Raw genomic sequence first — 27,327 nt, forward strand, 5'->3', positions numbered from 1 at the left:
ATCTCCACCACGCCAGACCCATCTCCGATCGGTCAGACGAGCCTCTACGGTCCTACCCGGGACTAGATAGTCTAGGGCTGAATTCCAGCATACATAGTGGTGTTCCGCGTTGTGCCTTAATAAAGCCAGGATATGGCTGTGATCCAGAGTCCTCATGTTGATTCGCCAGAAGATGAAAAGATCCAACGCAGCGGATCGGTTCAGGTGGGTTTCGCCTTGCAATCCATATTATTGTCTCCACAGTGTTTTTATTTCCTATTCAAGTGTGACCTCTTGAGTGCGATCCACCAGTCAATATCTGCCCATAGATATCCACTGGTGATACGATAGGTGCAGGTTTGGTTATTAACGAGAAGTATTGATTAGGGACCGTCTCCAACGGCGCTCCATGAGCATGCCAGTGTTCTCAACGACTATGATGCTCAGAAAATCCTCCCGTATGAAGCAGACGATTCTCCATTTCCTGAGGTCCGCGCCGTGGTGCAGCCAGTTGACGACGTGAGTCTGCCTGTCAACACAGTGCGCGTGTGGATCATCGGCATCATATTCACTATTGTATGTCATACATCTCTTGAAACGAACTGTAGATCAAGTCGCTAATGCATCAGCAGGTGGGGAGTGGGTTGAACCAGTTCTTTAATCTGCGACAGCCCAGCGTCAGCATCAGTGCTCTGGTTGCGCAGCTTCTGGCATATCCTGTCGGTTGCGCTTGGGCAAGATGGGTGCGACTAGGCTGGGCGAATCCGAACCGGCATTTCAACATCAAGGAGCATGCTTTGATCACAATTATGGCCAATGTCTCGTTTGGATCTGCTTCAGCCACCCAGGTGATTGAGGCTGCCGTGAAGTTCTACGGGATGCCTTCACGAGGCGGATATTACCTCCTTTTAACGATCACCACCCAGCTACTTGGCTTGGGTCTGGCGGGGATGGCTTCGCGCTGGCTCGTTGGCCCTGCTACGATGATCTGGCCTGGGGTGCTATCAAACGCTGCGGTGCTACAGACATTGCATTCACGCAGCAATCTGCTCGCGGATGGGTGGATTGTGACCCGCCTTCGTTTCTTTCTAATAGTGTTTAGTGTCGGTGCTATCTGGTATTTTGTCCCAGGCTATTTGTTCACCGCGTTGAGCTCGTTCAGCTTCGTGTGCTGGATTGTCCCACATAACGTCGTCGTCAATCAGCTGTTTGGTCAAGAGACCGGGCTTGGGATGTCTCTTTTGACCTTTGACTGGGCACAAGTCGTCTTCGCGAATCAAAGTCCGCTCCTTGTTCCTTGCTGGGCCGGACTCAACGTGATGGGGTCGTTTGCCTTGTTTTACTGGATCATCTGTCCCATCATCTATTACACCAACACATGGTACTCGGCCTATATGCCTATGATGAACTCTAATACGTTCGACAACACCGGCAGACCATATCACACAAAGCTTGTCATGAATAGAGATGGGACGGTTGACACTGAGGCATACCGCCGTTATTCGCCCATGTTTCTTCCGGCAGGCTATGCACTGACCTATGGAATCGCATTCGCCAATCTTACAGGCATCTTTGTCCACGTTGCGCTGTATAATGGAAAGGATTTGTGGGAGCAGTGGAAGGGCAGGAACAAGAAGGATATCCATGCGCGATTGATTGCTGCCTACGCAGACGTTCCCTGGTGGTGGTTTGCCGGTGTGACCATTTTGATATTCGCGCTCAGCATTGTAGCCAACGAAGTCTGGCGCACGGGGCTTCCAGTTTGGGCTGTTGTAATCGCGTTTATCCTTCCTATGATCTACTTCGTTCCAGTTGGTATCATCAAGGCTACGACCAACATCAGCAGCAATCAATTAAACCTGATCACGGAGTTCATTGGAGGATATGCTTTTCTGGGACGACCTCTGGCAAACATGATATTCAAGTTCTATGGCTATGTAGCTGTCTCCCAGGGTTTGGAGTGAGTGCGATCCCGTCACTAGTCGACAAAGCTGACTGTTTAGATTTGTGGCCGACATGAAGCTCGCACATTACCTCCATATCGCCCCACGTACACTGTTCATGGCCCAGGGATTAGCTACCCTCGTAGGAGCCATCGTTCAATGCGGTGTCACCGTCTTTATGACCACAAGATTTGACAACATCTGCACTCCAGAGGCGGATGGTGGATTCACCTGTCCTCACGGCCGAGTGACCTACTCGGCTTCTTTGATATGGGGTAAGTGCATCCACACCTCTTCTTGAGACTCTTACTGACAGAGAAGGCGCCCTGGGTCCCGGACGGAACTTTTCTCCCGGTCAAATCTATGGTAACCTCCTCTGGTTCTTCCTCGCTGGACCTGTAGTAATTGTCATCACCTTTCTGCTTGGACGCCGATGGAAGTGGTTTAAGAAGATCTCATGGCCTGTCGCCTTTGGAGCCATGAGTCTTGTTCCACCTGCGACGGGGATCAACTTCTCCTCATGGTGGGTCGTCAATGTAATCTTCAATGGAATCATCAAGCGGAGGAAGCCTGCATGGTGGTCCAAGTACAGTGAGTCATTTTCGCCTCTATGGTAATGCTTGTACTGACTCGGTAGATTACGTTCTGTCTGCCGCTCTCGACTCTGGCGTCGCCGTGGCCACCGTCATCATTTTCTTTTGCATCATGCTTCCTGCCGGCCCATTGCACTGGTGGGGGAACATAGTGTATCGCAAAACCGCGGACGGGATGGGAACGCCTCTCAAACCCTTGCCATCTTCGGGATATTTTGGGCCACCGAGAGGGACATGGGAATAGATAGATTTCTCCGCATATAACGAATTTATGACCATCCAGCCTCGTTCCAGGAACTACCAATTTGATTGAAGTACACCAGATCTAAGATCAAACCTTGACAGCACGTCCCCTGACATATACCTTGGCAATGTTGCGATCATCTCCCGTCATCAAGAACTTCTCGAAGATGAGCTCAATTGAATCACCCTCTTCCACCGGAGCCATGATACCCGTCTCCGCGCCCTCCCCAGTCCGTATCTCCAATGCATCAAACTCCTTGCCAACAGCGAAATTACCAACCCTCTCATCCAGACAACACACCTGCGCACCCCCAAAGTTGCCAGGAAGAAACACTCCGCCACCGACAACGCCGGATCCGCACCACGGGTCTCCGTGGCCCGCGCCGTAGACACCACAAACGCCTGCTTCATCACCTCGAGCATGGAAATCGAATGACCTCCGCCACTATCAGTTCCCAATCCGACCTTGATCCCCCTCCGCAGGTACTCCCGCACTGGTGCAACCATAAACGCCTGCATCGTCGTATTGGGAATAGGACAATGCGCCACACCACAGCGCAGCCGTGCCAGCGTCTCCATCTCCTCCTCCCGCAGGAAAATACAATGCGCCAGGATCGACCGCTCATTCAGCAGCCCAAACCGCGCATACAGCTCCGCCTCATGCGCGAAGTCCGGGAACAGTTGCCTCGTAAACTCCATCTCCTGCTGCGCCTCGTTGAAATGCGTCTGGATGCGCAGGTCCGGGTTCGCGGCCGCCAGCGCCCCAAGGCCAGAGAGGACCTCCTCGTCGCAGGAGATCGCGAAGCGAGGCGTGATCACCGCGTTGACAAGCGGTCGGTCGTCGGTCCCGTTGAACTCGCGCATCCACTCGATGAATTCCCGAGTCTCCTTGACGGATACCCCTGCGTTCAGATCGCGGTACCAACCCGGTGCGTGCCGGTTCATGTTGCACCGGCCGACGAGCGCACGCTGGCCCTTGGACCGGCATACCTCGGCTAGGATCTTCGTCGCGGCTAGATGCTTGGAGGCGTAGTAGCTTGCTGTTGTTATGCCCTGCCGGAGGAGGCCGTCCACGGCGGCACTGTACGTGCGCTTTGCGTACTCTGCGTCCTCGAATTTCGCTTCGTGCGCGAAGGTGACTTTCTCGAGCCAGTCGAGGAGGGAGAGGCTGCGGCCTACGCCGCGCTGTGCCCACTGCGGAGCGTGGTTGTGGGTGTCGACGAAGCCTGGAATCAGGAAGGAGTTTTTGGGGAGGTGTTTGACGGGGAAGACGTCCGGTGCGTAACCATTGTCTGCGATTAGCGTGTTGATGGTTGAGTGGTCGGTGTTGGGGACCAGAGCCTGGATATTGCCCTCGATGTCGACGAGTAGGAAGGTGTTGGGGAGGATTTGGAGGTCAGCGGGGGAAAGGGAGTGGATGATTGTGCCGTGGAAGGCAATGGGGAGGCCTGTTGCTGTTGGTGTTTCGTTCATTTCTTGTATGCCTATGAGTAGCTTTTGAGGTGATGATAGCATGAACGAAAGAGTGTTGAGGATGGATGCTTATCAGTGCGGGGCAGCTGCAGATGACGCAGAGATCATCATGCAATGATACCGACTGATTTTGCAAAGCACATAGGTGATGTCGAGGAAGATTATAATTCTTTAAAATGAATAGATATGTGTGCAGTATTAGCAATATCCGAGGTAATCAAAGCCATTGCTTCCGAATAATGGCCGCAGTGACCCGAAAGGTCTTTCCACTTGATGCAGTTGGCAACATGCCTATTAAGTCCAGCGAGACGGATATAGACGAGCATTAGAAAAGTATTGGATGCTGCCTCATTGGCGATACAAAGAGGGATCTGGCGCGCCAATAGATATGCGATGCAATGATATTGAATATATACAAGAAAATGACAATAGACTACAGGGTATAATATGTCGCCATCTCCTCCTGAAACCAATCATAGGAGTAAAACAATTGCTCTGCCAACTGAGGGTCAATCTGCCGGGGTATCCCATCAACCAGCAACACATCATCCAGCATCGGCGCCAGTGGCACCGGCGGCGGTGGGATGGCTGGCAGCGAAGACGGTGGTGTAGGGGGAAGAGGTGGCTGCGGCTGGGGATACGGGGTTTCCTGCTGTGGATGTTGCTGCCGTTGCGGCTGCTGATATGCCATTTGGCTGAAAATCATCGAGCTTTGACACCGAAAGGTCTCCCCGAGTCTTTCCACTCCCGGCCGTCGCTTGCCAAACTCCTCCAGCAGCACAATCACCGCCTGGATGGCCCGACGCATCATCTGCTCATCCGGCTGCCATAAGGGCGGCCGTCCATCTCGAAGGGCCCGTGAGTTTTGTTCTAAACACCAGAGAATGGTAATCCCAGCAAAATACGTCTGGCTCAGCGTCAGCCAAATCCATTTGATCTTGCCCACCGAATAGCTGTCCCAGTACGACCGAATGACCTGAATGCTAGAGTCGCCGCAACTAACAATGCTAGTGGCGTCAGGTGTGGGATTCCGCGGACTGGGGCGGTACATCAGAAGTAGAGTGGTGTAATAGAGATAATCGTAGTAGCTGGTCGAGTACAACAGTGCAGGCGGATACACAGGCGCGGCCGTACGCCAGTCATCAAGCTCTTGCCGGAATTGAACCAGCATCATCGAAACTTCTTGAGGATCCGGAGGCGGTTGATTGTTGTACACTAATTTGTTAGCCGGAACAGTAAACCGTCATCAAAGAACTCACAATAACGATAGATCCGGGAGAACAGGCGGCGCAGCTTAACCACCTGAACCGGAATGGTCATGGTACTGCCCCCGGCACTTCGGTCCAGTCATCGTTAAACTCCCGGGGCAAACCCACGCTGATATCCTCATCAGCAATCCCCAACGGTCGCCCGAGTGTTGACGCAATCAACCGGTCGAGATTATACAAACTCCAGAATGCCCGCTTGGCCATTTCCTCCTCCATCAGACTAGCCGAGGACCGCATCTTGTGGAGACCAAGACTGGTCGCCAGTCGCATGGCCGTCCCCAGAACATGCCACACGCTAGGGCCGGTGGTCGCAAACATTGTATATAGCGCCAAACTCAGCAAGGCCCGTACGGCGGCCAGGTCCTCGTTCTGCAAGGCCAGCGAAAGCGTCTGCTGACTACCGCGATAGAACTCGTTGATCTGCGCGTCGTCCGCCGATCCGATCAACAGCGCAATTGCTATCGTGATATGGTACGAGTAGTGATCTTCCGGAGTCGGTACTCCGCCCGCGTAGATGTGTCGCAGGAGCGCCATAAAGTCCGGTCGCGACAAGAAAGGATACTGGTAACCCATACTGTCAAAGTAGTTGCCTGCTATTCGCTCCGCCTCTTCCAAGGACGATAAACGGACGACGCGCGGGGCCGACACTGTCGGCCGTGCGACCGATGGCCGACGGTGCTCAAGCTGGTCGCGAAAAATCTCCCCTACGTTGGGCAACTCTGTTCCAAACCCAGACGTTTCTGACGCTGGCGGACCGGTCGAGGACCCTCGTCCGCTACCGGCAGGACTTGACGTCGCGACACTGCCCGCACCGATGGAGTGTCGATTACTGTATCTGGCCATTATGGCGGGCACCTGGTACCACCAATCCGGATCACCTTCCCCATCCACATTGCTCCCCGTAGGTATCTCAGCCACCGATAGTCCTGTCTTTCGGCGGAGGATATCTTCCAACCATTCAACTCGTTTCTGAAGATTCTCGAGCTGGTCGCGAGGGACAGAGGCGCTGGCGATCAGTGGACCGGGTGGTGGAACAGTACATCGAACCCCGGCGCGAGTACACGCAGAGCAATTGGGATATCGAAAATCGCATTTTTTCTTCCGTTTGCGACAGAAATCACACGCGGTGGAAACGCGTTTGGGGCGGGTGCCGTGAGAAGGCTGCAGCGGGGAAGCAACACTGGCGGTGGAGTTCGGCGGTGGAAAAAGAGGAGGCACAGATCGAGGCTGCAACTGGGGCTGAGACGAAGAAGAGGATGAATGGAGAGGAGGAAGCGGAGTAATGACGGACTCGAGACGGAATTTGCCCAACTGATCGCGAAATTCCTTATCCCTGGCGCTCGAGCCGGTGGCCATGGTGGTTGCGGTCACTGGTGTCGGTCGTGAAAGGCGGAGAGCACGCTCGGACGAGAGGCCATAGCGATCAGACGCCAAGGAAGACGGTGGAAGTTTAGTGATCAATCATAAGTGATGGCGAGAAAGCTTCATGTTTGACATATTGACAATCAAGAATGTGTGGTTTGAGGAAGAGATGTTTGTTGGCTGGAAGAGGAAATGGAAATGTTGCAGCGGATACGGAGTAATCGGCGATAGAGTTGGAGCCGAGACTAGGAATGTTGGAAGAAGCAATTACTGCCACAGAGAAAGATAGCAGAGTTACATTGACCTAATAACTATTTGCATTTATTGAGTGTATTTTCTTTTTCCTCATTGACAGTAGGATTCATTGTCCAGGCATAGAGAACTTGATTGGGTTGAACTCGTCCCTTTTGAATGTGACTTCTCTGCATGCAGGCTGTCAATATATTCCCCAGCACCTTCTCCATCAATGACCCAAATCAGGAACGAAGCAAATCCACAGCCAAGACGGCGCCCACTTCTTGTCCTGGACAGTTACAAGGGTCAGTCTCTGATCTGAACCAGTCAATCCACCAAGGTTACAACAATCCAATTATTCAGGCTAATCTGCCGTCCATCTGCCGTTCGGTAGACCCGCTCTATCGCTCGCCATTTCGCTAGGCCCTTGAGGCCTCGACTCCTCCCTAGAAGAGTACCCTTAAGCGAGACGTTGCAAATCAGGTTCTTTCGACTCTGCACGATGAGACCTCGTCTCCCCTGACTAGTTCGGGGGCCGACGGGAAACAACCGATGCGGAGTTGTACCTCGTATTCAACCGACGATCTTCTTCACCTGGCCAAGTGAGATCCAACAAATGGCGTACAATACCGCTATTGACGCAGGAGGTTATCAAGGTAGTATCCCTGGGGTCAATTTGGGGGTGATCGGCATCGTATCCGCCCTTGAATGCGACAATACAGGCAGGGAAGACCACGAGCGGAATATTTGGCATATCGCCGAGAAGAGGATAAATAGGAGTCATCGTCCGGCAGACCAGGTCTGATCTTATCGCTTTCTCAGACACAATCAATCAACATGATGCTCGATCTAAAGCAGGTTGCGGCTATCCTCCTGGCTTCGGCCTCCGTGGCCCAGGCCACCGTTCAAGGCTTCGATATCTCCCACTACCAGGCCAACGTCAACTTTGCGGCGGCATATAACTCTGGTGCTCGCTTTGTCATGATCAAGGTGCGTTTCTTCGTCCGTGCTCAATACCATACGGAGTCCTGACCGTTCTAGGCCACCGAAAGCACCACCTACACCGACCCTTCGTTCTCCAGCCATTACACCGGTGCCACCAATGCTGGTTTCATTCGCGGTGGCTACCACTTCGCCATCCCCAATGACAGCAGTGGCGCCGCTCAGGCCAAGTACTTCCTTGCTCACGGAGGAGGCTGGTCAAACGACGGCATTACCCTCCCCGGTATGCTGGACATCGAGTACAACCCCTATGGCGCCACATGCTACGGACTTAGCGCCTCTCAGATGGTGTCTTGGATTTCCGATTTCGTCAACACCTATAAGAGCAGCACCGGTCGTTATCCGATGATCTATACCACCGCTGACTGGTGGAACACCTGTACGGGCAACAGCAAATCTTTCACCGAGTGTCCTCTCGTCCTGGCTAGGTACTCGAGCTCTGTGGGCACCATTCCGGGCGGATGGCCGTATCAGTCGTTCTGGCAGAACTCCGACAGCTATACCTATGGTGGCGACTCGGACATCTGGAATGGCAGCTGGGAGAACCTTAAGGCGTTTAGCAAGGGTTGATGCGGTATGCCTCAGCATGCTGATGATCACTGTGATCTGATCATGAACTGCACAGCGTTAGGGTAGCTCCAGATCCTTTGATCATTTGATTACAACATTTATTGCGGTAGCTAGTATAGCCAAGTTGAATGATATACGTGAATGAGCACTCTCTCAATCAAGGCAGACCCTCCATGAACATAGGCAGTCCGTGAATGAAACATAGCATCGTCTATGATAACTACGTCATTCACGCCTATCTCATTCACGGTCAGCCTCCTCTAGATTCTTGTCCGTGAATAGCTTCAATTACCGAGGAATGTATACTGTTTCCTCTCTGCTCCTCTCCTCCCTTTGGTCCTTTGCGTACTCTCCATGCATCTACTTGAGTTCTCGAAGAGGGACCTCTCAGGTTGGTTCTTTGACCGAGAAGCCTACAAGCGTACTCTTTATGGGCTTGTTCCAATCACAGCCTAGACACATTGCTCATCGTCCCTGAGTGTGATCAACTAATGATTATATTGGATGGGTCAGAGAAGTAAAAGAAGACCCTGAAGACATCTGTCTGGCTAACATATCAACCAGCGAGGCCCACCTTGGTGTTGTGCAGCAACAGCCCAAGTCCAACGCGTGTTTCTATATCGTCGTTATTTGCGGCTGTCTGACCTGGCATGTGGACATCACACTCACCAATGCTCGAATCCAAGAGCATGACAATGGATTGTCAGTCATTGAGAAGCTCGCATACATGCGGCAGTTGTTTCCGGGTGTGAACATGTGCCTGCTCTCCGCGGTCCCCAGGAGAATTTTAAGCATACAGATGTGGAAAAAGACAATGGACTGTCCAGTTCATTGCCGCTTCCCGGCAATACGACCTTGCCAACCTATTTTGATTGGGTCCTTCCTCTTCTGTCAACCTCATGAAGGACATCTTTGTTTGTCCTTCGGATGTCAGGTTTCTCGACTCTACAGCTCCCTGTGTCAAAATTTCCTCCTTTTAATAGGGGATTTGGGGAGCTTACTTGCTAGGGGCCGATGGTTCAGGAAACGAAGTTGCAAAACTCATCAGTCCAAGACGGCTCCAATCGTGGAGTTTAGATAGATCCCATTTCAATTTCTTCATTCCATTTTTTTTTTTTTCTTTCCCTCTTCTTCTTCCCCCCTTTTCTTCCTGTTTTTCATTTCTTTTGATGATGGCTCGAGAGACCGTCAGCAAAGGAAAGAAGGTCCCCAGGGGTCGGTCTCGCACCGATTCCCGTGGGAAGGGGGCAGTTGGCTCCGACCAAACTTGTCTATTATCAAGTGGAGTGGCCCTGCTTATCAAGGACCATCTCAACATCTTAACGTCCAGGATGAGAGCCCCATATCGGTCGTTCAAGTCAATTGTTTGAAAACTTCAAGCTTTGAAACGCGCCCAGGGAGAGTAATATCCCAGATGTCTTCTTCTCAGCTAGCTCGGCGTATGAGAAATGCTCTGGACGCAAAACCAAAGCAGGAGACTCGATGGATAACTGGGCTGTCTGGTATAACCAGCCTTTTTCATCGACCGCATACAAGGTATGTGAGCGTTTATACTCCATGCGCAATATAACAGTCGCCATCTGCTCTGCAAAAGCGTACGTTTCTCAAATTCCGTTTATGATTCCTATGGCTGACGAATGTGGCTATGTTCCGACAGCATGCTCATTATGTCGATGTGGCGGACTCCCTGGGCTGAGAGCAAGAAACTGTTAAGTCTTCCATCGATGACTGGTTGAAATTGGCCAGGTGTGATGTGCAAAATAACCGAACCTCCGCATGGCCAGCATGCTAATATCGCTGTCATACCGTGCAATGATACAGAATGTCCATTGTCGTTCCCTTCCACGGCAAGATTCATACTTGTGGAAGTCTTCTATGCACCGCGAGTGAGCTCTTCGTCGGCGTACATAGTCACTCTTCAGAACAGACGACAAAATGGAGTCACCTGGCCCACACCAAAAAGCCTTGAATCCCCAGAATAATCTGCCTTGGGGAAGGCCCTCCCCGAAAGATTACTCCTTGGGAGCCTGGGTATAAGCACAATGCTAGAGTTCAATATCCAAAGGGAGCCGAATGAGCCTGACAAAATCTACCGGCCAGTAGCCCTCGCTTAAGAAATCAGCGACATTGGTTCGCCAAACCGCTTTTTCGAATACACAAGTACGCGGAGCTAGAACATATCTAGCTCAACGTCGATCTCAATGAACCGAAGTGGGTAGTTTCTACCTCACCACAAGCAAGGAAAGTCGGGCTTTGCTCCGAAATCCATTCAATCTAAATGAAATTACGCTTAAGCATCGAGTTATTGTCGTCTCGGGAGTACAACACCCAACTACCAGCAAAACAGAAGTATCGACGGGTTCTCGGGATACAGGACGTTCATCGACTTGCATTTTATACACTCGAACACGGAGAACGAACCATACCAGACTTTCACATCCAGCGATTCAAGTGACATTTACAATATGCAAGATGCACGACACGGTGAGAATTACCGAGCTCAAGGGACTCAAGAAAGAGGCATCCCATAGGCTTCGCTAGTACGGCAGCATGTATCCCGTTCGTCGGCATTTTGAAATACCATAGTGCAGATGTTCGCTATCTAGCTAAGGCTGACGCCAAACTATCTAATCAAACGGACGGAGCTACTCTGTGCAGGAGGACGGGTAGTTTTTGACTAGGGCCTTCGTATTATGGATCAAGAGTTATGTCACTCCGCAAGGACTACAAGATGGCTAATTGTGGTGACGACGGCTGTGGGCATCTGTGTTTGCTGGATGTTTGCAGTCGACTTGAGCCGGAGAGTCAATCTCGCGTCTTACCTTCGACAGGATATCCGGCGGATACATTGCGAATGCTTCTTGACTTTGGAAAACCAGTGTAATAGGGCGGATTACAGTTGAACAATCAAGTGGTACTTCGAATCAGACATGCAACAGTGGAGTCTTGTTTAGCAGCATATCAACTTTGTGGGTGGAGGATTCCCTCACTGTGTGCACCACCCAGCTTTGCACATATTGAGAACAAGATTAGTCTACAGTTACTAAAAAGGTCATCAAACGGACCACTCTGCCGCACGCTGGATACGGGTGGGTAGAACTAAGGCAAACAGGATTAAATTAGGGGAACGTGAATCAATGACTATTGGCTTCATTCCGTGAATAGTTCAAGACTGAGATACGTGAAGGAATTGCTGAGGAGACATGAATTAACGAGATAATACACGGTTTCCACGGCGTCCGCGACAGATCTTGCGTATTATCTGCCGGCTGGTGATTCATACTCACTCGGCGCCCTTCCACACCTTATCATTCTCTTCTCCTCTCACTCACCTCTCTGTCAAGAAAACCACATGATATCAAACTTGTCTCTGTTCTTAGACGAGGACGGAGCTTTCAAATTCATGTACTCCATGCTTCTTGACAAAGTGATCAGCTCCAGACCAGGAAGTACCGAAGCCAAGGGCAAGCTTCCGGAAAGGTTCTGGCTTTGCTCACCTTCCTCTTTGCTTTTGGCGAAGGATATGTCAATCGGTCACTCTCTTCCATCAAACCTTGCACTTTCATTAAGCCACCGTTCCTGAATCATTCTCCATAATGAGCGTGGAACCTTCGTTTGTATGGATGTTACGTGGACCGACCAGGCAAACGAAAGTGGCTGGTCCGATTTTTGTACGCTTCCGGGAATTCCAAGCTGGCCTCAGCATATCCGGAGGAAAATATAGGCAAGTGCTCACATGCTGATATGTTGTACTGGACTGACAAAATTGCTGATATAAGACTCTCATTGGCAAGCCAGGACCCCCGGCTCTCGACATCCTCGCATAGATAATCTTCCAAGTCACCTGCCCTTCTGTGCATCAGCCATCGTTGTTGTGCTTCCTCAAAGTGAACGGATTTTACCCTAAGCTCAGAAACGCAACGAATGCCGAAGTGAAGTATAGACTGTACCGTTCGTGGGGCTTGTGCTTTGCTAACTTATCAATAGGTTAGACCGCATTCTACAAAGAAGGCTGATGGCAGGCGAGATCCTCTCCCTAGAACGTTCACATTACAGTCATTGTTGCGGTCAAACCATGGCCGAATCCACGTGAGTCCTTTCTGTTGCTGCCCAGACTGCTGTCCGACTTGCTCAATGACGGAGCAAAGTCAGCAACGTCCAGATTGCAGAATATATGAAGCTGTCAGAGAGCTCGAAGGGCATCGGGTGTCGATTGATGCTCATATTGAGGCGGCTATGTCTAGGCTTTTTGCTGTACAGCCTCGCTAAGAGTGATTCAATCAGCCCCTACAGAAATGTCAACGGATGTCGGTAATATAAAGCCCCTTCTCAGTCTGGTCAGGCGCAGTCCCGGACCCAGTGGAATTGGCCAATCCTTTCGCTCTCTACTTCTGTGAGATACATCCTTCCATTTCAACAAGGAGGGTGGGCTAACATACTCAGCTCAATAGTCTTTGCTTGAAGGCATTCGCGCGGCGTCGGCCAGTCATCACGGCGACAAATCGACAGTTGAAGGATGCTGCTGCTCTTCTTCGCGAGCTGAAGATCTCATTCCCAACGGGCTTAGAGAAAATCTGGGTACCAAATCCGAGGATCCTGAGGAAGGATGACGCGATTACTGAGGACCCCTGAAGGGGAGGATCTTGTTTGCTCTGCATGTTCACTCCTTTGGTTCAGATACGGCCGTTCTGTGCGAGAACATCATAATACCGCAATCAAATGGATTTGCAAGGACAGCCGCACGGATTGGAATTGGAAGACGACGTCATCATATGGCCTTCTTCAATACTTCCCCGGCTCAAAATCCCTGACAGACTCTTACCTGCGACTTGAGTTACAGAAGATGCCATGGAGCATTTGTTGAAAATGCCTGGCGAGTCGAAGGCCTCGCTCAAACATAGCGAGTGGACAGATGACTGTCGATTGAATGACATCCGCCCTCTGTATGGCATGCCCAATTGGATAATTCCTTTAATGCCAGACACACTAATGACAGGATAGATAAGGAACACGCCTACTGGCATTGGCCCGGATCAGCCAGCAATTTAACCTCAACAGATGACATTCATATTGTTGTAGGTATGCCGAACCCTTCATGTCTCTTTTCTAACATAGGAGATTAACATTTGAAGTTCTTCTAGGATTAAATCATCCTTCAATCTAGGGACCGACGAGTGCAGCTTGACATTGTTCCCTGCAACTTCGTGGTACACTTGCTCAACGCTATACATCGACGACCTGACTAAAACTCAGCAGCAAATACTGGACCCTTAGCCTCTCCCGGACAAAGCTCCGAGTCTGTTCTTCTGGCCAAGAGTATTTGGGGCTGACACGTCTTCATTTTGGACCATTCGGTCATTGCAACGAAGTAGAGGGAACACATGGTTTGAGGCCGGCAAGACTCCTTATAAAGGCCCTCCGGCCCCTCCCCTTGAGCTGCTTTCGTGATGACTTCCTGCAAGGTCTCCTCATGTCAGATTTGACATAAAAGCAATCGCATGACACGTTGACGAGCAGGTCTTCGGCAGAGGTGGTACGGCACTTCTTCAAGAAATGTTCAGTCCATTCACAATGCGAGTTACTTCCGACACCGAACAAGTCCGTTTGGAGAAATTCGCCTGCAAATTCAACATCGATGATGAGTGGAACCAATACGAATGGGAGGCTTTGTGTGTCGCTGGGTAACTCATCCATGCCTCCGATGAAATCGGTTGAAGGGCTCTACCCTTTTCGCAGCCTTGGACTTCCCAGTCACTGTTGAGCGTCCAAGTCCAGAGTCGAGGCATTGGTGCCTGAGGACGAGAATGCCTGAAGGCAGACATATCGCTTCGCCGGCTCACGAGGGTTTGAGAACATTTGTATCGCGCTCGTCTGAGCACACACCAGCCAGGTAATTCGTCTATGTGCCTCGACAAGGTCTGTATCTGACGTCAAAATTCACAACAGTTTCTGAGCTGATCAACGCGAGCGTTGTCACTCGGTCCCATATGCGAACCGCATTGGTTCCGCCTACCCCTTGTCGTCTTTTGGATTGTATGCCTTTTTCCAAGTAAGTAAACCGGCCACGCCGCGCTCGAGGACTCCAAGAATACTCGGAATAAAGGGATGGTGTTGACTTGTTCGTGCTCAGCCGATGCTGCAGTCTCAAAACCCTTCAGGAACAAGCGAGCTATGGTTATAAAACCTTCTTCAACACGAGGCATATCAACGTGGCTGCTGTTTGATATCCCCCCGCCTACCGAGAAACGTGCTGGCGGAAGATTCATTGATTTACGCGATATGTCCTCTGAATATCGCGTACCTTTGTCGTCTCTCTAAATCACTTCCTCCTCATACCGGCTGCGGCAAACCCCATGCCTGCTACCTCGAATAACTGGATCACGCCCTGTTGATTTCTATTCAACGAGCTCTGCGACTTCATTTACAAGCTGTATCCCGAGAACACAGAATGACTCTCAACGCCAACATGACTCGCTTGTCGGACGATGCAACTACCACTGGAAAAGACATTCCTCGTTGTTCCGTCTGTTTCCTCTTACCTTTGGTTGCTAGGGGGCTCAGTATCGCATGTAATGCTCCCTGATGCGGAAGACGAAGCCACCCCTACACCGCGCTTATCGTCTTGCTGCAATTTCTGACAGGACCAATCACTGGTATGCCAATTGAATGGGTCCTCAATGGACCTGTCTCACTCCGGTACTCGAAAGAAGGGTGTTATGATTCAAGTCAACACTGGAAGCACTAGGCCTTTGGGGGTTTATGACCTCATCGCTCACGAAATCTTATCCGTACAATTTTTAACTTATGAGACCTTCACTAATGGATCATCGCTTCCAAGAACTCAAAATGTATATTCTTGGCCAGCTAGTCATCTGAATGATATTGCTTTCGCAAACAAGCCTTAGAGAAGTTCCATCGGATGCAGAGTATAGACTAGAACATCCTCGCGTGGTATAAATACTCCACATTCCAAAAAGGAAGGCGCGACCTAGGCGGAGACTAGGCTGTTCCTGGTTAGAGCATGAGCTTGTGCAGGGACTCCAGGAGCGTGCACACCCTGCTGGTAATCCCGCTGCTTAAATCCGGCGATCCCGGAGATGCCGAGGTATGTTCCTTATTTCCACCCCTATGTCCAATCTGCAACTGATTAGCAATCACTTGATGGAAAAGCCTAGAATGTATGTCTCAGGCTTTTGCATTGTTACATTAGTAGGCACAAAGTTTCCACCTCCTTGAAAGCTTCGGACACTGTGTAACACGGTAGTGGATCGGTGATTGATCGTCATGATGCAATACGTAATGGGGCCCACCGGCCTCTACCTACCCTCAATTCTAAAGGATTGGTAAGCGTCACCTCGCAGCATATTCGTATAAGTTCTTCCGTCGTTGACCACTTCCTAAGAAGTAGAACACCAAAGTCTATAGCAGAATCAAAATGTCTACCCAAAAAGCAGTCGTCATCACCAACCCCAAGCAGGCGAACTTGGTCACCGACCGCTCCATCCCCAAGCTGCGCGATGACTACATCCTCATCAAGACCGTCAGTGTGGCCCTGAACCCCACAGACTGGAAGCACATCGACTACCTGGCTCCTCCGGGTGTGTTAGTCGGCTGCGACTACGCCGGTATCGTCGAGGAAGTCGGCGAGGCCGTCAAGAAGCCCTTCAAGAAGGGCGACAGAGTCTGCGGGTTCGCCCACGGCTCCAACGCCGTGCAGCCCGAGGACGGCACGTTCGCCGAGTACATTGTCGCCAAGGGCGATCTGCAAATCCACATTCCCGATAGCCTAAGCTTCCAGGAAGCCGCCACGCTGGGCGTCGGTATCACCACCGTCGGCCAATCGCTCTATCAGTCTCTCAAACTCAATTGGCCAACCGAGCCGATCAAGGATGCTCAGCCTCTCCTGATCTATGGCGGATCAACAGCCACGGGTACGCTGGCTATCCAGTTCGCCAAGCTGTCTGGCTACCGGGTGCTGACGACGTGCTCGCCGCGCAACTTTGAGCTCGTCAAGAGCCTGGGGGCCGATGCAGTGTATGACTACAACGACCCCAACGCCGCGGCTGACATCCGCAAGGCCACCGACAACAAGCTCAAGTATGTGCTGGACACGATCTCGCTGGAGTCGAGCACCAAGTTCTGCGACGAGGCACTGAGCACCGAGGGAGGAGAGTACACTGCTCTTCTGGTTGTTCCTATTAAGCGCGAGAATGTCAACGATCGCTGGACGCTGGGCTACACTGCTGTCGGTGAGAGGTTCACGTTTGGCGACAAGGAATTCCCCGCGAAGGCGGAAGATTTTGATTTTGCGAGCAAGTTTTGGTCTCTCGCTGAGAAGCTGCTGGCAGAGGGCAAGGTCAAGCCGCACCGGCCCAAGGTGTCTCCGGATGGACTGAAGGGTGTTCTGAATGGCCTGCAGCTCATGAGAGAGGGCAAGGTCAGCGGAGAAAAGTTGGTGTACAATGTTGCTGAGACGCCTTGAATCACACCTAGTGTATTAGTGTATTAATATAATGAAGCACAAAAATTTCACATAATCTCTGCTGCTAGGTAGCACCGCGACGAAAGTACTTCCTGAGAACATCCTCTTATTGGCTTCAGTCCTTTTGCTTCTTCATCAATATGGGTACCGCCATGCAAGTAGTCGGCATATATGTTTATATTTATCACTTTCTTGTCATCAAGTCTGAAGCTAACTTGAAGAAATCACCGTTGTGATGCCGACACCATCAAACTATGGGGTCCAACGTCCGTGTCGGGTAATAAGTAGTCAGGAAAAGTCCTCTTCATCGGAATCAGTTACCGAAGTGAGACGTGAGAATGAAAGTGGTGATCGACCCGACCCACCCACACGCCCTTCGGTTTGACAAGCCGAACATTATTTATCTGACTCAACAGAGTCAACTTGGACCTTTACTCTTTCAACATATCGACAACAAAAGAGAGTCAACATGGAATCAGACATTCAACTGCGCCTACGCTCAGAAGAGCAATCTTTAAACTCTATTCAGGATCATGACCACGAGCAAAATCGACAGCTCCCTCCGATGGACGGCGGGAAAGACGCCTGGCTTTTCCTAGCGGCATGTTTCATGATAGAGGCCCTTATATGGGGTAAGCTCCTACACCTACACAATCGGGCACTCCTTGCAAACCTAATCCCATGTCCAGGTTTCTCCTTCGCCTTTGGTATCTTCCAGGACTACTACAGCACCCATGAGCCCTTCCAAGGGTCCAGCAACATCGCCATCATCGGAACATGCACAATGGTAACTCCACTGATATATGACAGAGACCAGCTGCTGATCACTGCTCCAGGGCGTCAACTACCTCCTTGCCCCCGTTAACTTTGGCATTCTCCTTGCTTTCCCGCGGTTACGCATCTGGGCCGCGCCCGCAGGTTTTGTGACCATGTCACTGGCCCTGGCGCTCAGCTCGTTCTCCACGACCACAACGGAGTTGATCATCTCCCAGGGTGTGTTCTACGGACTCGGCGCGAGTGTCGCGTACACGCCGACCATCATCTTCATGGATGAGTGGTTTGCGAGACGGAAGGGGCTAGCGTTTGGGATTATGTGGGTGAGTATCCCACCACTCTCCGCAGCTTATATTACACGATCCTAAAAAAAAAGGGAAGGCAGGAACAGGTCTCGCCGGTGTCGTGCTTCCGGTTGTACTACAATGGCTCCTGAATACGTACGGATACCGCGTCACCCTGCGTGCCTGGGCCGTGACCCTCTTCGTGCTTGCGGCGCCTCTGCTCTACTTTGTGAAACCGCGCGTGCCTATCTCGGCGTCATCCAGCATGCGCACGTTCGACCTCTCTTTCGTTCTTGATCGGACGTTTTTGATCTATCAGGCGGGAAATATCATCGAGGCGCTGGGATATTTCCTTCCCACGATCTATCTCCCGACGTATGCGCGCTCACTGGGCGCGAATAACCTCACCGCGTCGCTGACGGTCATCCTGCTGAACCTTGCTTCGGTCTTTGGGTGTATCATCATGGGCACGCTTGTTGACCGTTGCCATGCGACGACGTGTATACTCATCTCGACTGTTGGAACTGTGTTGGCGACGTTCCTGCTATGGGGGTTCGCGGTTAGTGTGGCACCATTATTCATTTTCTGTGTGGTCTATGGCCTATTTGCGGGCTCATTCACGTCGACATGGCCTGCTATCCTGGGAGAAGTGCGGAGGAAGAATGCCTATGCTGATCCGGGCATTGTGTTTGGCTTCTTGTGTACGGGACGGGGAATCGGGAATGTGGTTAGTGGGCCGTTAAGTGAGGCATTGATGGCGGGGGAGAAGTGGAGGGCGGGGTACGGGTACGGCAGCGGATATGGAGGCTTGATTGTGTTTACGGGCGTGACAGCCCTCTTTGGCGGGTTGAGCGTGTTGGCAAGGCCGCTGAAGTGGCTGTAAACCTGTTAACTATCACCATGTTAACCATCCAATGTCCCGAGATCGGAAGAGCTTGCGGGGTTGCATGACTCACGGGTATACTCTTAGCCATGAGTCCATGACCACAAACATATCTTCAACGCCTCAATCAACTTCGTCAAGGCACGAATTGATCAAGAAATTTGCTCAATAACACCGGCAAAATGTCTAGAATTAAATTCGCCATCCTCGATGACTACCAAAACCTCTCCCGCAAGCACTTCGCCCACCTCACCTCCCGCGTGGACATCTCCTACTTCCCCGATACCCTCGACCCGCGCGACCGCGCGCAGCAACAGCAGCTGATCGCCCGCCTGCGGCCATTCGACGCCATTCTGGCTATGCGAGAACGGACTCCCTTCAACGCAGCCACCATCGCCGCCCTCCCCAACCTGAAACTCCTCCTAACAACCGGCAACCGCAATTTATCCCTCGATCTCCCCGCCCTCACCGCGCGCGGGATCCCCGTCGCCGGGACCATCGGCCGGCCCCCAGGCGTCAACTCCACTGTCCAGCACACCTGGGCTCTGATCCTCGCTCTGGCGCGGCACGTCGCGCGCGACGACGCTGCCGTCAAGGCAGGAAAATGGCAGGGGTCGCTAGGGGTCAATCTATCCGGCAAGACGCTGGCGCTGCTGGGACTCGGCAAGCTGGGCGCGCAGGTCGGGCGGATCGCGGTCCTCGCATACGGGATGAAAGTCATCGCGTGGTCGGCGAACCTGACGCAGGACAAGGCCGACGAGCAGGCGACAGCGCAGGGGTTACCGCCGGGGAGCTTCGAGGCGGTGCCGGAGAAGGGGGAGTTCCTGCGGCGGGCGGACGTGCTCAGCGTGCATTATGTGCTGTCTGAGCGGAGTCGGGGGATCGTCGGGACGGAGGACCTGGCTGCGCTGCGGCCGGAGGCCATGATCGTGAATACGTCGCGCGGTCCGCTGATTGATGAGCGGGCACTGCTGGAGACGCTGAACGCGGGTCGGATCCGGGGCGCGGCGCTCGATGTGTTTGATCCGGAGCCGCTACCTGCTGATAGTCCGTGGCGGACCACGGCTTGGGGTGTTGATGGGCGCAGCGAGGTGTTGTTGACGCCGCATATGGGGTATGGGGAGGAGGAGCTGATCAATGGGTGGTATAAGGAGGCGGCTGAGAACTTGGAACGGTGGTTGGATGGCAAGGAGCTGCAAGTCAGGTTGAATTGATTCATATGCATATGATGTACATAGCGACATGATGCATCGCTGGCCGTGCATGACATGTGGGATGTCCATACTCCGTAATTGCTAATTACCTATCCTGATGGAGTAAATCACCCGGTTCTGAAAGTCAATCTGAAACCTGCTAGAGTTGACTTGCACGTGGATGCTCACCGGATCGACCAATTCGTCCTTTCAGATGCCAATCAGATTATCAGGCTATGCAGAACCTTAATGGAGCCTAATATAGTGCCATTCCTAAGACAGTTGGCAATTGTGCTTGGTCGATGTTAAACAATTGTACCTCGGCACCATGACCGCCGCGGCGCCGCAACCAGCTCAGTCGGTCCGGACCCACAGAACATCATTCCAAATATCCGCTGCACCCTCGGTAGAAGGGGAGTAAGGCCATAGACCTGCTTTGAGTTTTCTAGTGCCTATCATGAAGCAAGTAAATGAATGATGCAAACCATGCCATCGTCGACGGGAACACTGACAGGAATCGGAACACCCCACATTCACATTCATCTCTCGTATAAGTAGGCGGGGTACCTCACTCCCGGTTCAGGATTATTTCTGTATATTTCCATACATACAAACTGATTTTCTATCTACCAGTTCAATTGATATCCTCCAGGTTCTATCTTACAATTTCTCAAATAATTGATCCAATTGAACCTCTATAGCAAGCACAATGGCCCCCATCGCCGTGCAAGAAGCGGCTCCCACAACCTGTACAACAACAACAACCCCACACCCAACTCACCCCGGGCTCATTCAAGTCAACCGCTCCCCCAAAGCCTTCGGCAGCAGCGCCTCCTCGCTCGTCTCGCTCCCAGCAGGCGCCGTATTTGCCAAAATCACCACCGCCACGCCCTCCAAGAAGGCCTACACATCCGTCCAGACGGGCCGGGACAGCCACATCGAGCTGAACTCGGACCTGGTGTTCTGCAACCACTCCTGCGACCCTAGTTTGAACTTTGATATGGATAAGATGGAGGTGCGGGTTGTGGACGATCGGCCGTTGAAGGTTGGGGATGCGTTGACGTTCTTCTATCCCAGTTCGGAGTGGGAGATGGATCAGGCGTTCAACTGTAACTGCGGGAGTGAGAAGTGTAAGGGGTGGATTTCTGGGGCGAAGACGATGGGGAGGGAGGAGTTGGAGGGGTACTGGTTGAATCCGCATATCGAGGAGTTGTTAAGGGAGAGAGATGGGCAGCTGTGATGGTGTTTTTGATAGAATAGAGTAGACTTGATAGAAAGACTCGGGGTATAAACATTGGGATATTGGTATACAAAGATCTATGATACCGCTTTGCTATTTGCGTTCATTTTCTGATGCAACTGATCGATGCGATCCTTCAAGTGATCGGATCTCCTCTTCGGCAGGCGCCCTCAGACTGATCCAGTTCCTCGACTCTCCTCTCCAACTCCCTCGATTCATCCCTCACCCGGAAGTACTCCTCATACTCCCCCTCCGAGGAACCACCCCGTACCCCTCACAAGCCGAGTTGTCATGCAGGGAAAACACTATATAATTAGCGCCAGGGATAGAGAATTCTATATACCAGACCATTTCTTCAATAATACATATATCATCAACGCCATCAGGCCTGCTGGGCCTTGATCCAAATATCTTTCCCCGCAACCAGTGTACTCACCACCATCGCCATGCCCACCACAACCTCACTCACCTGAATCCATCCCAAAAATACCCCAGGAATCATCAAATCACAGCCATCAACCACAATCCGCTTCACTAGAGGTCCGGAGATCCCAACCTTCCTCTCCTTGCTACTCCCGCCCTTCTTCTCATCGTGCTGCGCCTTACCCATAGAAGCAGAACCCGAAGCAAACAATAGCCCCCACAAAGCTCCGACAATCGATAACGCCAACGCGTAGAACCAGAATTTGTAGGCCTCAACGATAACAGGCTTATTCCAGTACACGGGGTAGACGTTCATCGCGTGCAGCTGTCAACTCATTAGCCCAGTTCGCAACAAACGAGCAAGACAGAGAAACTCACGATAGTACAATCCTCCAACACAAAATACAGCCCTAGACACGTCCACCGGCCGAGCTCAAACAGCATCGTTGGAAACCCATCAGCTGCAGAACTGCTACTGCTACTGCTACTGCCGAGGAGGGCATACACCCGCTCGAAACAATCGAGAAAGTTAAAGAAGCGGAAGAAGCGGCGGGCTAAGGTTAGACGGAGGCAGACGCATAAGTACTTGTAAGATTGGTGCATTGGAGATACAGGGACTAACTCAGCGCTAACTGCGACTTGGCGGTTGACCAGGTCGTTACTGTTTCATTGTCGATGCTGGTTTCGATGATGATGGTTGCGAGGGCCTGGATGAGTCGGAGAATTTTCTCGAGGCCTGCCCCTGTGCGTGCGAAGTTGGAGAACTGTTTGATTGCGGAGGGGGTTGTTGAAGGGGAGGAGCATGAGGGGCTTTCACTGCCATTGTGATGTTGTTGGACAGCGAGATGGGATTGAACTGATCAAGAGCGAGGGGAAATGTTTACAACCTCCTTGTGTTGAAGTGTAAGACTTGGCTTCGAGAACTTATCGGTCCATCTCAGACCGACAATTGTTAGTCTTCATGGCGCATCGGCATCTCCACCCCTGAATGCCGACTTGGCGCTCAGTCCACAATCTCAAGTAGGTAACCGAAGCCAATATGAAAATGGTAGAAGAACAAGAGTACGCATTCTAGCAAAGTCGGATTCACGCTTCAGAATAACTATGTAAACGACCATCTACACATTGTTGGTCAGACAATCGCAGTCCTCCAGCATCTGTACATCCCACGGACAGTTTACCGCCCCTTTCCACCAGCAATATCCTGTCCCAGCCGGTACCCTCCGACCTTCTCCCACTCCACCTTCTGCCGGGTAATGGGCAATTGTCTCCGCAGGTTCTTGAATGCACCCTCCGCCATCTGCACGAACGCTCGGTTAAGCTCCTCCTGGTAGTCTCGCTCCGCAGCCGCAATGCGGGAGATGATGCTCTCAGCAGAGATCGAGGGAATGGAGATATTGATGGGCTTGTTCGTGTTGAGAGCCACATTGCCATCCTCATAGTAATGCACGTCCACAAGGATCTTGCCGCTCACGGTGGTCGACTCGGACACGGGGACTTGGTAGATGGAGCGGAAGCGACCGTTCCTACAGCGCGTTCCTCGTTAGCCCATGCATTTTTCCAGGTCTCGGCTGGCACTAACCAGAAGTTGTTTGGCGAGTAGCGGTTTGCAACAAGTAGAATCGCGACAGCCGTGTCGTCCTCGGTAGGGTAGACGCCGTAGGAGCAGTTGGGGTAATGTTCCGCAGCGTGTTTAGCGAGCGACTTGAGGAGAGATTTGCTGCACCGGTCAGACCATATAAAACATCCGAAGAAACATGGCAACCTACATCAAATCCGCATTTTGCGATTCCAGGACATATGACTGCGCACCAGACGCTTGCTTTTATCCAATCAGCCTCCACACGCCCCTCATTCCACCATCAAACCTACCTGTGTTACATGATCCACCTCGAACGACGTCTGACTCTCGACGTCAAAGTATCGGTTCCCTTCTAACTTGTTGAATTCACTGACGATGACCTAAGCCCGACCACCTTGTCAGAATATGCCCCCTTGAAGTTGTACGCAACGTCGACCCACCTCCTGACTAGCTCCGGGCAGCTTCACGGTAGCCAATTGCTTCTCATTGTATCGTTCAAATGCAGGCGCAAGAGAGGGAATAATATCCGATTCGTTCGAGGTGAGTGCCTTGATATCTGTCGTGGACGAAGTGATTCAGTAAGACGACCTGATCGGGATTGAACGCAGCTGGCCTAGGGGATTGCGAGGAAGTTCTGCAGATAGGGGCTGTGGGAGATAATACCAGCGACAACATCAGAGAGCTAGAAGTGTCTGATTAGTTTTGCATGCTTGGAGAGGAAGCAATAACGTAGGTTTCAATAGGAGGAATGGAGGCCTACCTCGCCTGGCGGGGCACCTTCGATGAACGAGGATGCGAGCTCAACTGTGGAACCCATCACGGCAAATTCGACTTGAGAATTAGCTGATTCTGAAGATGTATTCTTATGTGTCTTATTCAAAAACAGAAATGCACAGAAATATCAAAGAGAGGACAGAGCAAGAAGATGTAAACAAGGATAGCTCTGAACAGCTCAATTGCTTGTCAGCGGAGACGGAGCTCTAGCGCGATAAGCGGCTATCTTGCACGTGGCCTGGGCAAAGAGACCGCAGCCATCTAAGACTATGACTGCATCATTGAGAATGTTCTGGTAACCATCTCGTTACAATTGATAGAAGACTAGGGTAAAAATCACATTCAAGCTAAGTACTGGGTTAACGCCAATGGTGGTACAAATCTCTCTCAACGCCGAGTAAAGGAGGCCTGCGCCAATTGAAGTACAAATGCACCACGCTGAAGAGGCAACAAGAAGTTTCAACTAGAGATTATATGGTATATACGAGTCCAGCTCGTGGTTGCAAGAGTCAGGAGAATTATCAACTGGACCCAGACAGAACATTTATTCAATGCTCATATTCATGAAACCATCATTGGCCTCAGTCATACCCTGTAGACCAACGCGCTTTAGAGGCTGCCCAGAATGCGAGGTATTCGACGTATTTCTGGCAGGATGCTCTCCGTTCAGTCGATCTGGAAATAGCGAGCCTAAGTTAGACTTGGGAGGGGGACCCCAGATGTTGTGCCCTGTATCCTTGACCGCGGGCGAGTTCGGCATGACAGGACTACTCTGGACACTCATGCTCGGAGACACGGCTCTCCGTTTGAAAAGATTGGGATCAAAATCATCTTCCCGGCGTCGCTTCCGATTGATCTCGGTCATGGCAGGAAAGCTTGCGTGTGGCGTTGAGCTTCTCGATCCCGGTCGATCGTACGGTTTAGCGAATTCGGCTGTGCTAGACCCTAGTGTTGTCGATGGCGTGATATCCATGGCAATATCATCCTCAGACATGGCCGAAGGTCCCAATGTGCGCACAGAGGGCGGTGGTGTGCGGTAGCGTTCATCGAATGTATTCCAGAACTCTGCCCCAGCAGAGTTTCGATGAGCCTCATCGCTGAACTTGGGCTCATCCAGGGTAAATGAACCAGGCTTTGTAGATCCCTCTTCCGCGCTCACCCCTGGCACCGAAGGAGTGAGGGACGACAAGGCGTCCAGGCTTGGTGAGGTGTGTGGAACATCGGGTTCGCTCTCACGGACCTGCCGAATAACCTCCGCCTCACGCTTGGCTTCACTGTCAATAGGAGCAGACTCCTCCATAAGGGCCGCTCTGATGCGGGCGAATGTCTTTGTTTTAGGCTGGAGACACAGTTAGCTTTGATCATTCCCTCGAGCACTACACTCACAAGTAAGCTTCCACGTCGAGTCACAGCCCGCCGAATCACACCCAACGGCCCGCTTTCTGATGCGGAACCACCAGCCGAGCTGTGACCGTGCCGACTCTCCCCCTCATCACTCAGATCTGACAAGCGCAGATCGCCAGTCCCAAGGCTGAGGCTCTCGCGACGGGGCCCGAGGCCTTGTTTCGATCCGAAATAACCGCCATTAGGATTCTCAATGCTTTTCATCACCGGCGGAGAGAGAGGCCCTGGACTTTGCTTCGAGCTATTTCCACTGGCACTGCTGGAGCTGTGTCTGCTACGCCCTTTGCGGAATCGAGCCCGCTGAAAGCTCAACAGGCTAGCTGCTGCCTGTGAATACCCACCCATCCAATCGTTTCCAGGACTAGGGACGTTTCCCGCAGCAAACGGGCTTGGCCCGCCGACCATCTTGTTCGCCTGGGGGGTGCTGGCTATCATCATATCATCCCGATCGCCTATCATCGGCTCGTCATCCTCTTCGCTACTGCTTGTATCCGACTCCATCATATTCACGCTGGACACTGAACTCGAGATCGCGGTTCGGTCGGCCGGGCCGGATGTCGAGAAAGGACCCATAGAGGTTGACCCCAGCGAGCCACGCCGTTGCGGGATGGTGACACCTCGGCCGCCGACCGTTGGTGACGAGTCAGGCGAAGACTCCGCAATGATTGAGTGGTGTAGATTCGTGCATGCTCGGGAGAAATCGAGTCCTCGTGACCGTCGAGGGAGTACCGAGCCCGGGGAGCCGTAGATTTGCGATGAGTCGAGCTTTGGGGAGAGCGGGGCGCGATTTGGTACGGATGCTGATCCGGCTAATTTCGAGGGTAAATTCAATGACAGGTTCGAGTAGTGCATGGACGACCGCCGTGGGGTTTCGGGAGTGGAGGTAATGGAGTTGTCATCTTTGCTGGAGGGGCGCGTGTCTCCTGAGACAGACGGCGAGGCGGAGACGGGTTTTGGCGCATCGGACAGCGAACGGGATTTATGTGCAGGACGCAGTGGCGTTCCGAGGCGACTCGCCCTGTTTCCTGTAGAATCTGTGTCGGTGCTGGATTCACTCTGCTCCTTGCTCTGGGACAACTGCTCGCTCAGTCTGCTCGCAAATGGCGGAGCGGGGAGACTGTGCGACAGAGTCGAAGGAGGGGTGGACGACGTCAAATTAGACATTGAGATAAATTCGAATGGACGCCGAGGTTCGAGGTCACGCCCGATGATCAGATTCGAAGAAACATCATGAAGCTTGAAGCGCTGATAGTAGGTGGTCAAGGAAACGGTCTCGTGTTCGTTCGCCTGTGGGGTGTCGTTGCTCGACTACTGCGCGGTGAGAGGGAGATAGGTCCCGCTATCTCCAAAATCAGTGTAATATCAATTGTTAAGGTCGAGAAGAACACAACTCGAAGTACTCGAAGAGAGGAGACGTTGGGATGACTGTCGATAAGCGCTGGGTCTCTTTTCGTTCGGCTGGACGCGCTGACGTTCCTCGATTGCTCTGGCGAATCACGCGAAGTCGTGCCCCGCTTGCGGATCGGCCGCAATTGTTGGCTGCGTCGACACTTAAGAGTGACAGGCACTAGGATACGAATGCGACAAAAAAGCGTTCAAGCAAGGCATTTCAGGCAATTGA

At 52.0% G+C, this 27,327-nt stretch overlaps 10 protein-coding genes across 10 annotated transcripts; 5 read left to right on the top strand and 5 right to left on the bottom strand.

Annotated features, from left to right (window-relative positions):
* Window positions 1-132: 132 nt before the first annotated feature.
* Window positions 133-3,070, top strand: optF (small oligopeptide transporter, OPT family; the record flags this gene model as incomplete). The annotated part of the gene is made up of 6 exons (XM_024830720.1): window positions 133-204; window positions 367-555; window positions 612-1,939; window positions 1,983-2,197; window positions 2,241-2,513; window positions 2,560-3,070. The coding sequence occupies 6 exons, from the start codon at window positions 133-135 to the stop codon at window positions 2,757-2,759; spliced, it is 2,277 nt and encodes a 758-aa protein (XP_024683931.1). The 3' UTR covers window positions 2,760-3,070.
* P174DRAFT_439952 (putative guanine deaminase) lies at window positions 2,730-4,388 on the bottom strand. The gene is made up of 2 exons (XM_024826935.1): window positions 3,060-4,388; window positions 2,730-3,039 (listed from the first exon to the last, which is right to left on the bottom strand). The coding sequence occupies exons 1-2, from the start codon at window positions 4,229-4,231 to the stop codon at window positions 2,847-2,849; spliced, it is 1,365 nt and encodes a 454-aa protein (XP_024683932.1). The 5' UTR covers window positions 4,232-4,388; the 3' UTR covers window positions 2,730-2,846.
* Window positions 4,389-4,619: 231 nt separating this feature from the next.
* P174DRAFT_439953 (putative C6 transcription factor) lies at window positions 4,620-7,037 on the bottom strand. The gene is made up of 3 exons (XM_024826936.1): window positions 5,557-7,037; window positions 5,491-5,533; window positions 4,620-5,446 (listed from the first exon to the last, which is right to left on the bottom strand). Exons 1-3 carry the CDS (start codon window positions 6,853-6,855, stop codon window positions 4,665-4,667), a joined length of 2,124 nt encoding a protein of 707 aa, XP_024683933.1. The 5' UTR covers window positions 6,856-7,037; the 3' UTR covers window positions 4,620-4,664.
* Window positions 7,038-7,585: 548 nt separating this feature from the next.
* Window positions 7,586-8,798, top strand: P174DRAFT_449782 (lysozyme). The gene is made up of 2 exons (XM_024828878.1): window positions 7,586-8,085; window positions 8,137-8,798. Exons 1-2 carry the CDS (start codon window positions 7,933-7,935, stop codon window positions 8,665-8,667), a joined length of 684 nt encoding a protein of 227 aa, XP_024683934.1. The 5' UTR covers window positions 7,586-7,932; the 3' UTR covers window positions 8,668-8,798.
* A 7,132-nt stretch (window positions 8,799-15,930) lies between these two features.
* P174DRAFT_502713 (zinc-binding alcohol dehydrogenase family protein) lies at window positions 15,931-17,183 on the top strand. The gene is made up of 2 exons (XM_024831111.1): window positions 15,931-16,010; window positions 16,076-17,183. Exon 2 carries the CDS (start codon window positions 16,103-16,105, stop codon window positions 17,147-17,149), a length of 1,047 nt encoding a protein of 348 aa, XP_024683935.1. The 5' UTR covers window positions 15,931-16,010; window positions 16,076-16,102; the 3' UTR covers window positions 17,150-17,183.
* Window positions 17,184-17,714: 531 nt separating this feature from the next.
* Window positions 17,715-19,090, top strand: P174DRAFT_458886 (putative MFS monocarboxylate transporter; the record flags this gene model as incomplete). The annotated part of the gene is made up of 4 exons (XM_024829718.1): window positions 17,715-17,781; window positions 17,839-17,936; window positions 17,986-18,246; window positions 18,305-19,090. 4 exons carry the CDS (start codon window positions 17,715-17,717, stop codon window positions 19,088-19,090), a joined length of 1,212 nt encoding a protein of 403 aa, XP_024683936.1.
* Window positions 19,091-19,272: 182 nt separating this feature from the next.
* P174DRAFT_458887 (uncharacterized protein) lies at window positions 19,273-21,523 on the top strand (the record flags this gene model as incomplete). The annotated part of the gene is made up of 2 exons (XM_024829719.1): window positions 19,273-20,234; window positions 20,989-21,523. The coding sequence occupies 2 exons, from the start codon at window positions 19,273-19,275 to the stop codon at window positions 21,521-21,523; spliced, it is 1,497 nt and encodes a 498-aa protein (XP_024683937.1).
* Window positions 21,524-21,905: 382 nt separating this feature from the next.
* P174DRAFT_368837 (PEX11 domain protein) lies at window positions 21,906-22,743 on the bottom strand (the record flags this gene model as incomplete). Its single annotated transcript, XM_024822246.1, has 3 exons — window positions 21,906-22,271; window positions 22,325-22,500; window positions 22,569-22,743. Coding segments are annotated over 3 exons (717 nt in total), but the record flags the coding sequence as incomplete, so codon positions are not given.
* Window positions 22,744-22,993: 250 nt separating this feature from the next.
* Window positions 22,994-24,470, bottom strand: P174DRAFT_439960 (F-actin-capping protein subunit alpha). Its single transcript, XM_024826937.1, has 7 exons — window positions 24,289-24,470; window positions 24,192-24,210; window positions 23,969-24,084; window positions 23,819-23,908; window positions 23,716-23,768; window positions 23,529-23,666; window positions 22,994-23,472 (listed from the first exon to the last, which is right to left on the bottom strand). The coding sequence occupies exons 1-7, from the start codon at window positions 24,343-24,345 to the stop codon at window positions 23,124-23,126; spliced, it is 822 nt and encodes a 273-aa protein (XP_024683939.1). The 5' UTR covers window positions 24,346-24,470; the 3' UTR covers window positions 22,994-23,123.
* A 156-nt stretch (window positions 24,471-24,626) lies between these two features.
* P174DRAFT_386740 (uncharacterized protein) lies at window positions 24,627-27,140 on the bottom strand. The gene is made up of 2 exons (XM_024823319.1): window positions 25,689-27,140; window positions 24,627-25,641 (listed from the first exon to the last, which is right to left on the bottom strand). Exons 1-2 carry the CDS (start codon window positions 26,868-26,870, stop codon window positions 24,847-24,849), a joined length of 1,977 nt encoding a protein of 658 aa, XP_024683940.1. The 5' UTR covers window positions 26,871-27,140; the 3' UTR covers window positions 24,627-24,846.
* Window positions 27,141-27,327: the final 187 nt, after the last annotated feature.

The sequence above is a fragment of the Aspergillus novofumigatus genome (genome assembly GCF_002847465.1).
Source record: "Aspergillus novofumigatus IBT 16806 chromosome Unknown P174scaffold_3, whole genome shotgun sequence".
In the NCBI taxonomy this organism is placed as follows: Eukaryota; Fungi; Ascomycota; class Eurotiomycetes; order Eurotiales; family Aspergillaceae; genus Aspergillus; species Aspergillus novofumigatus.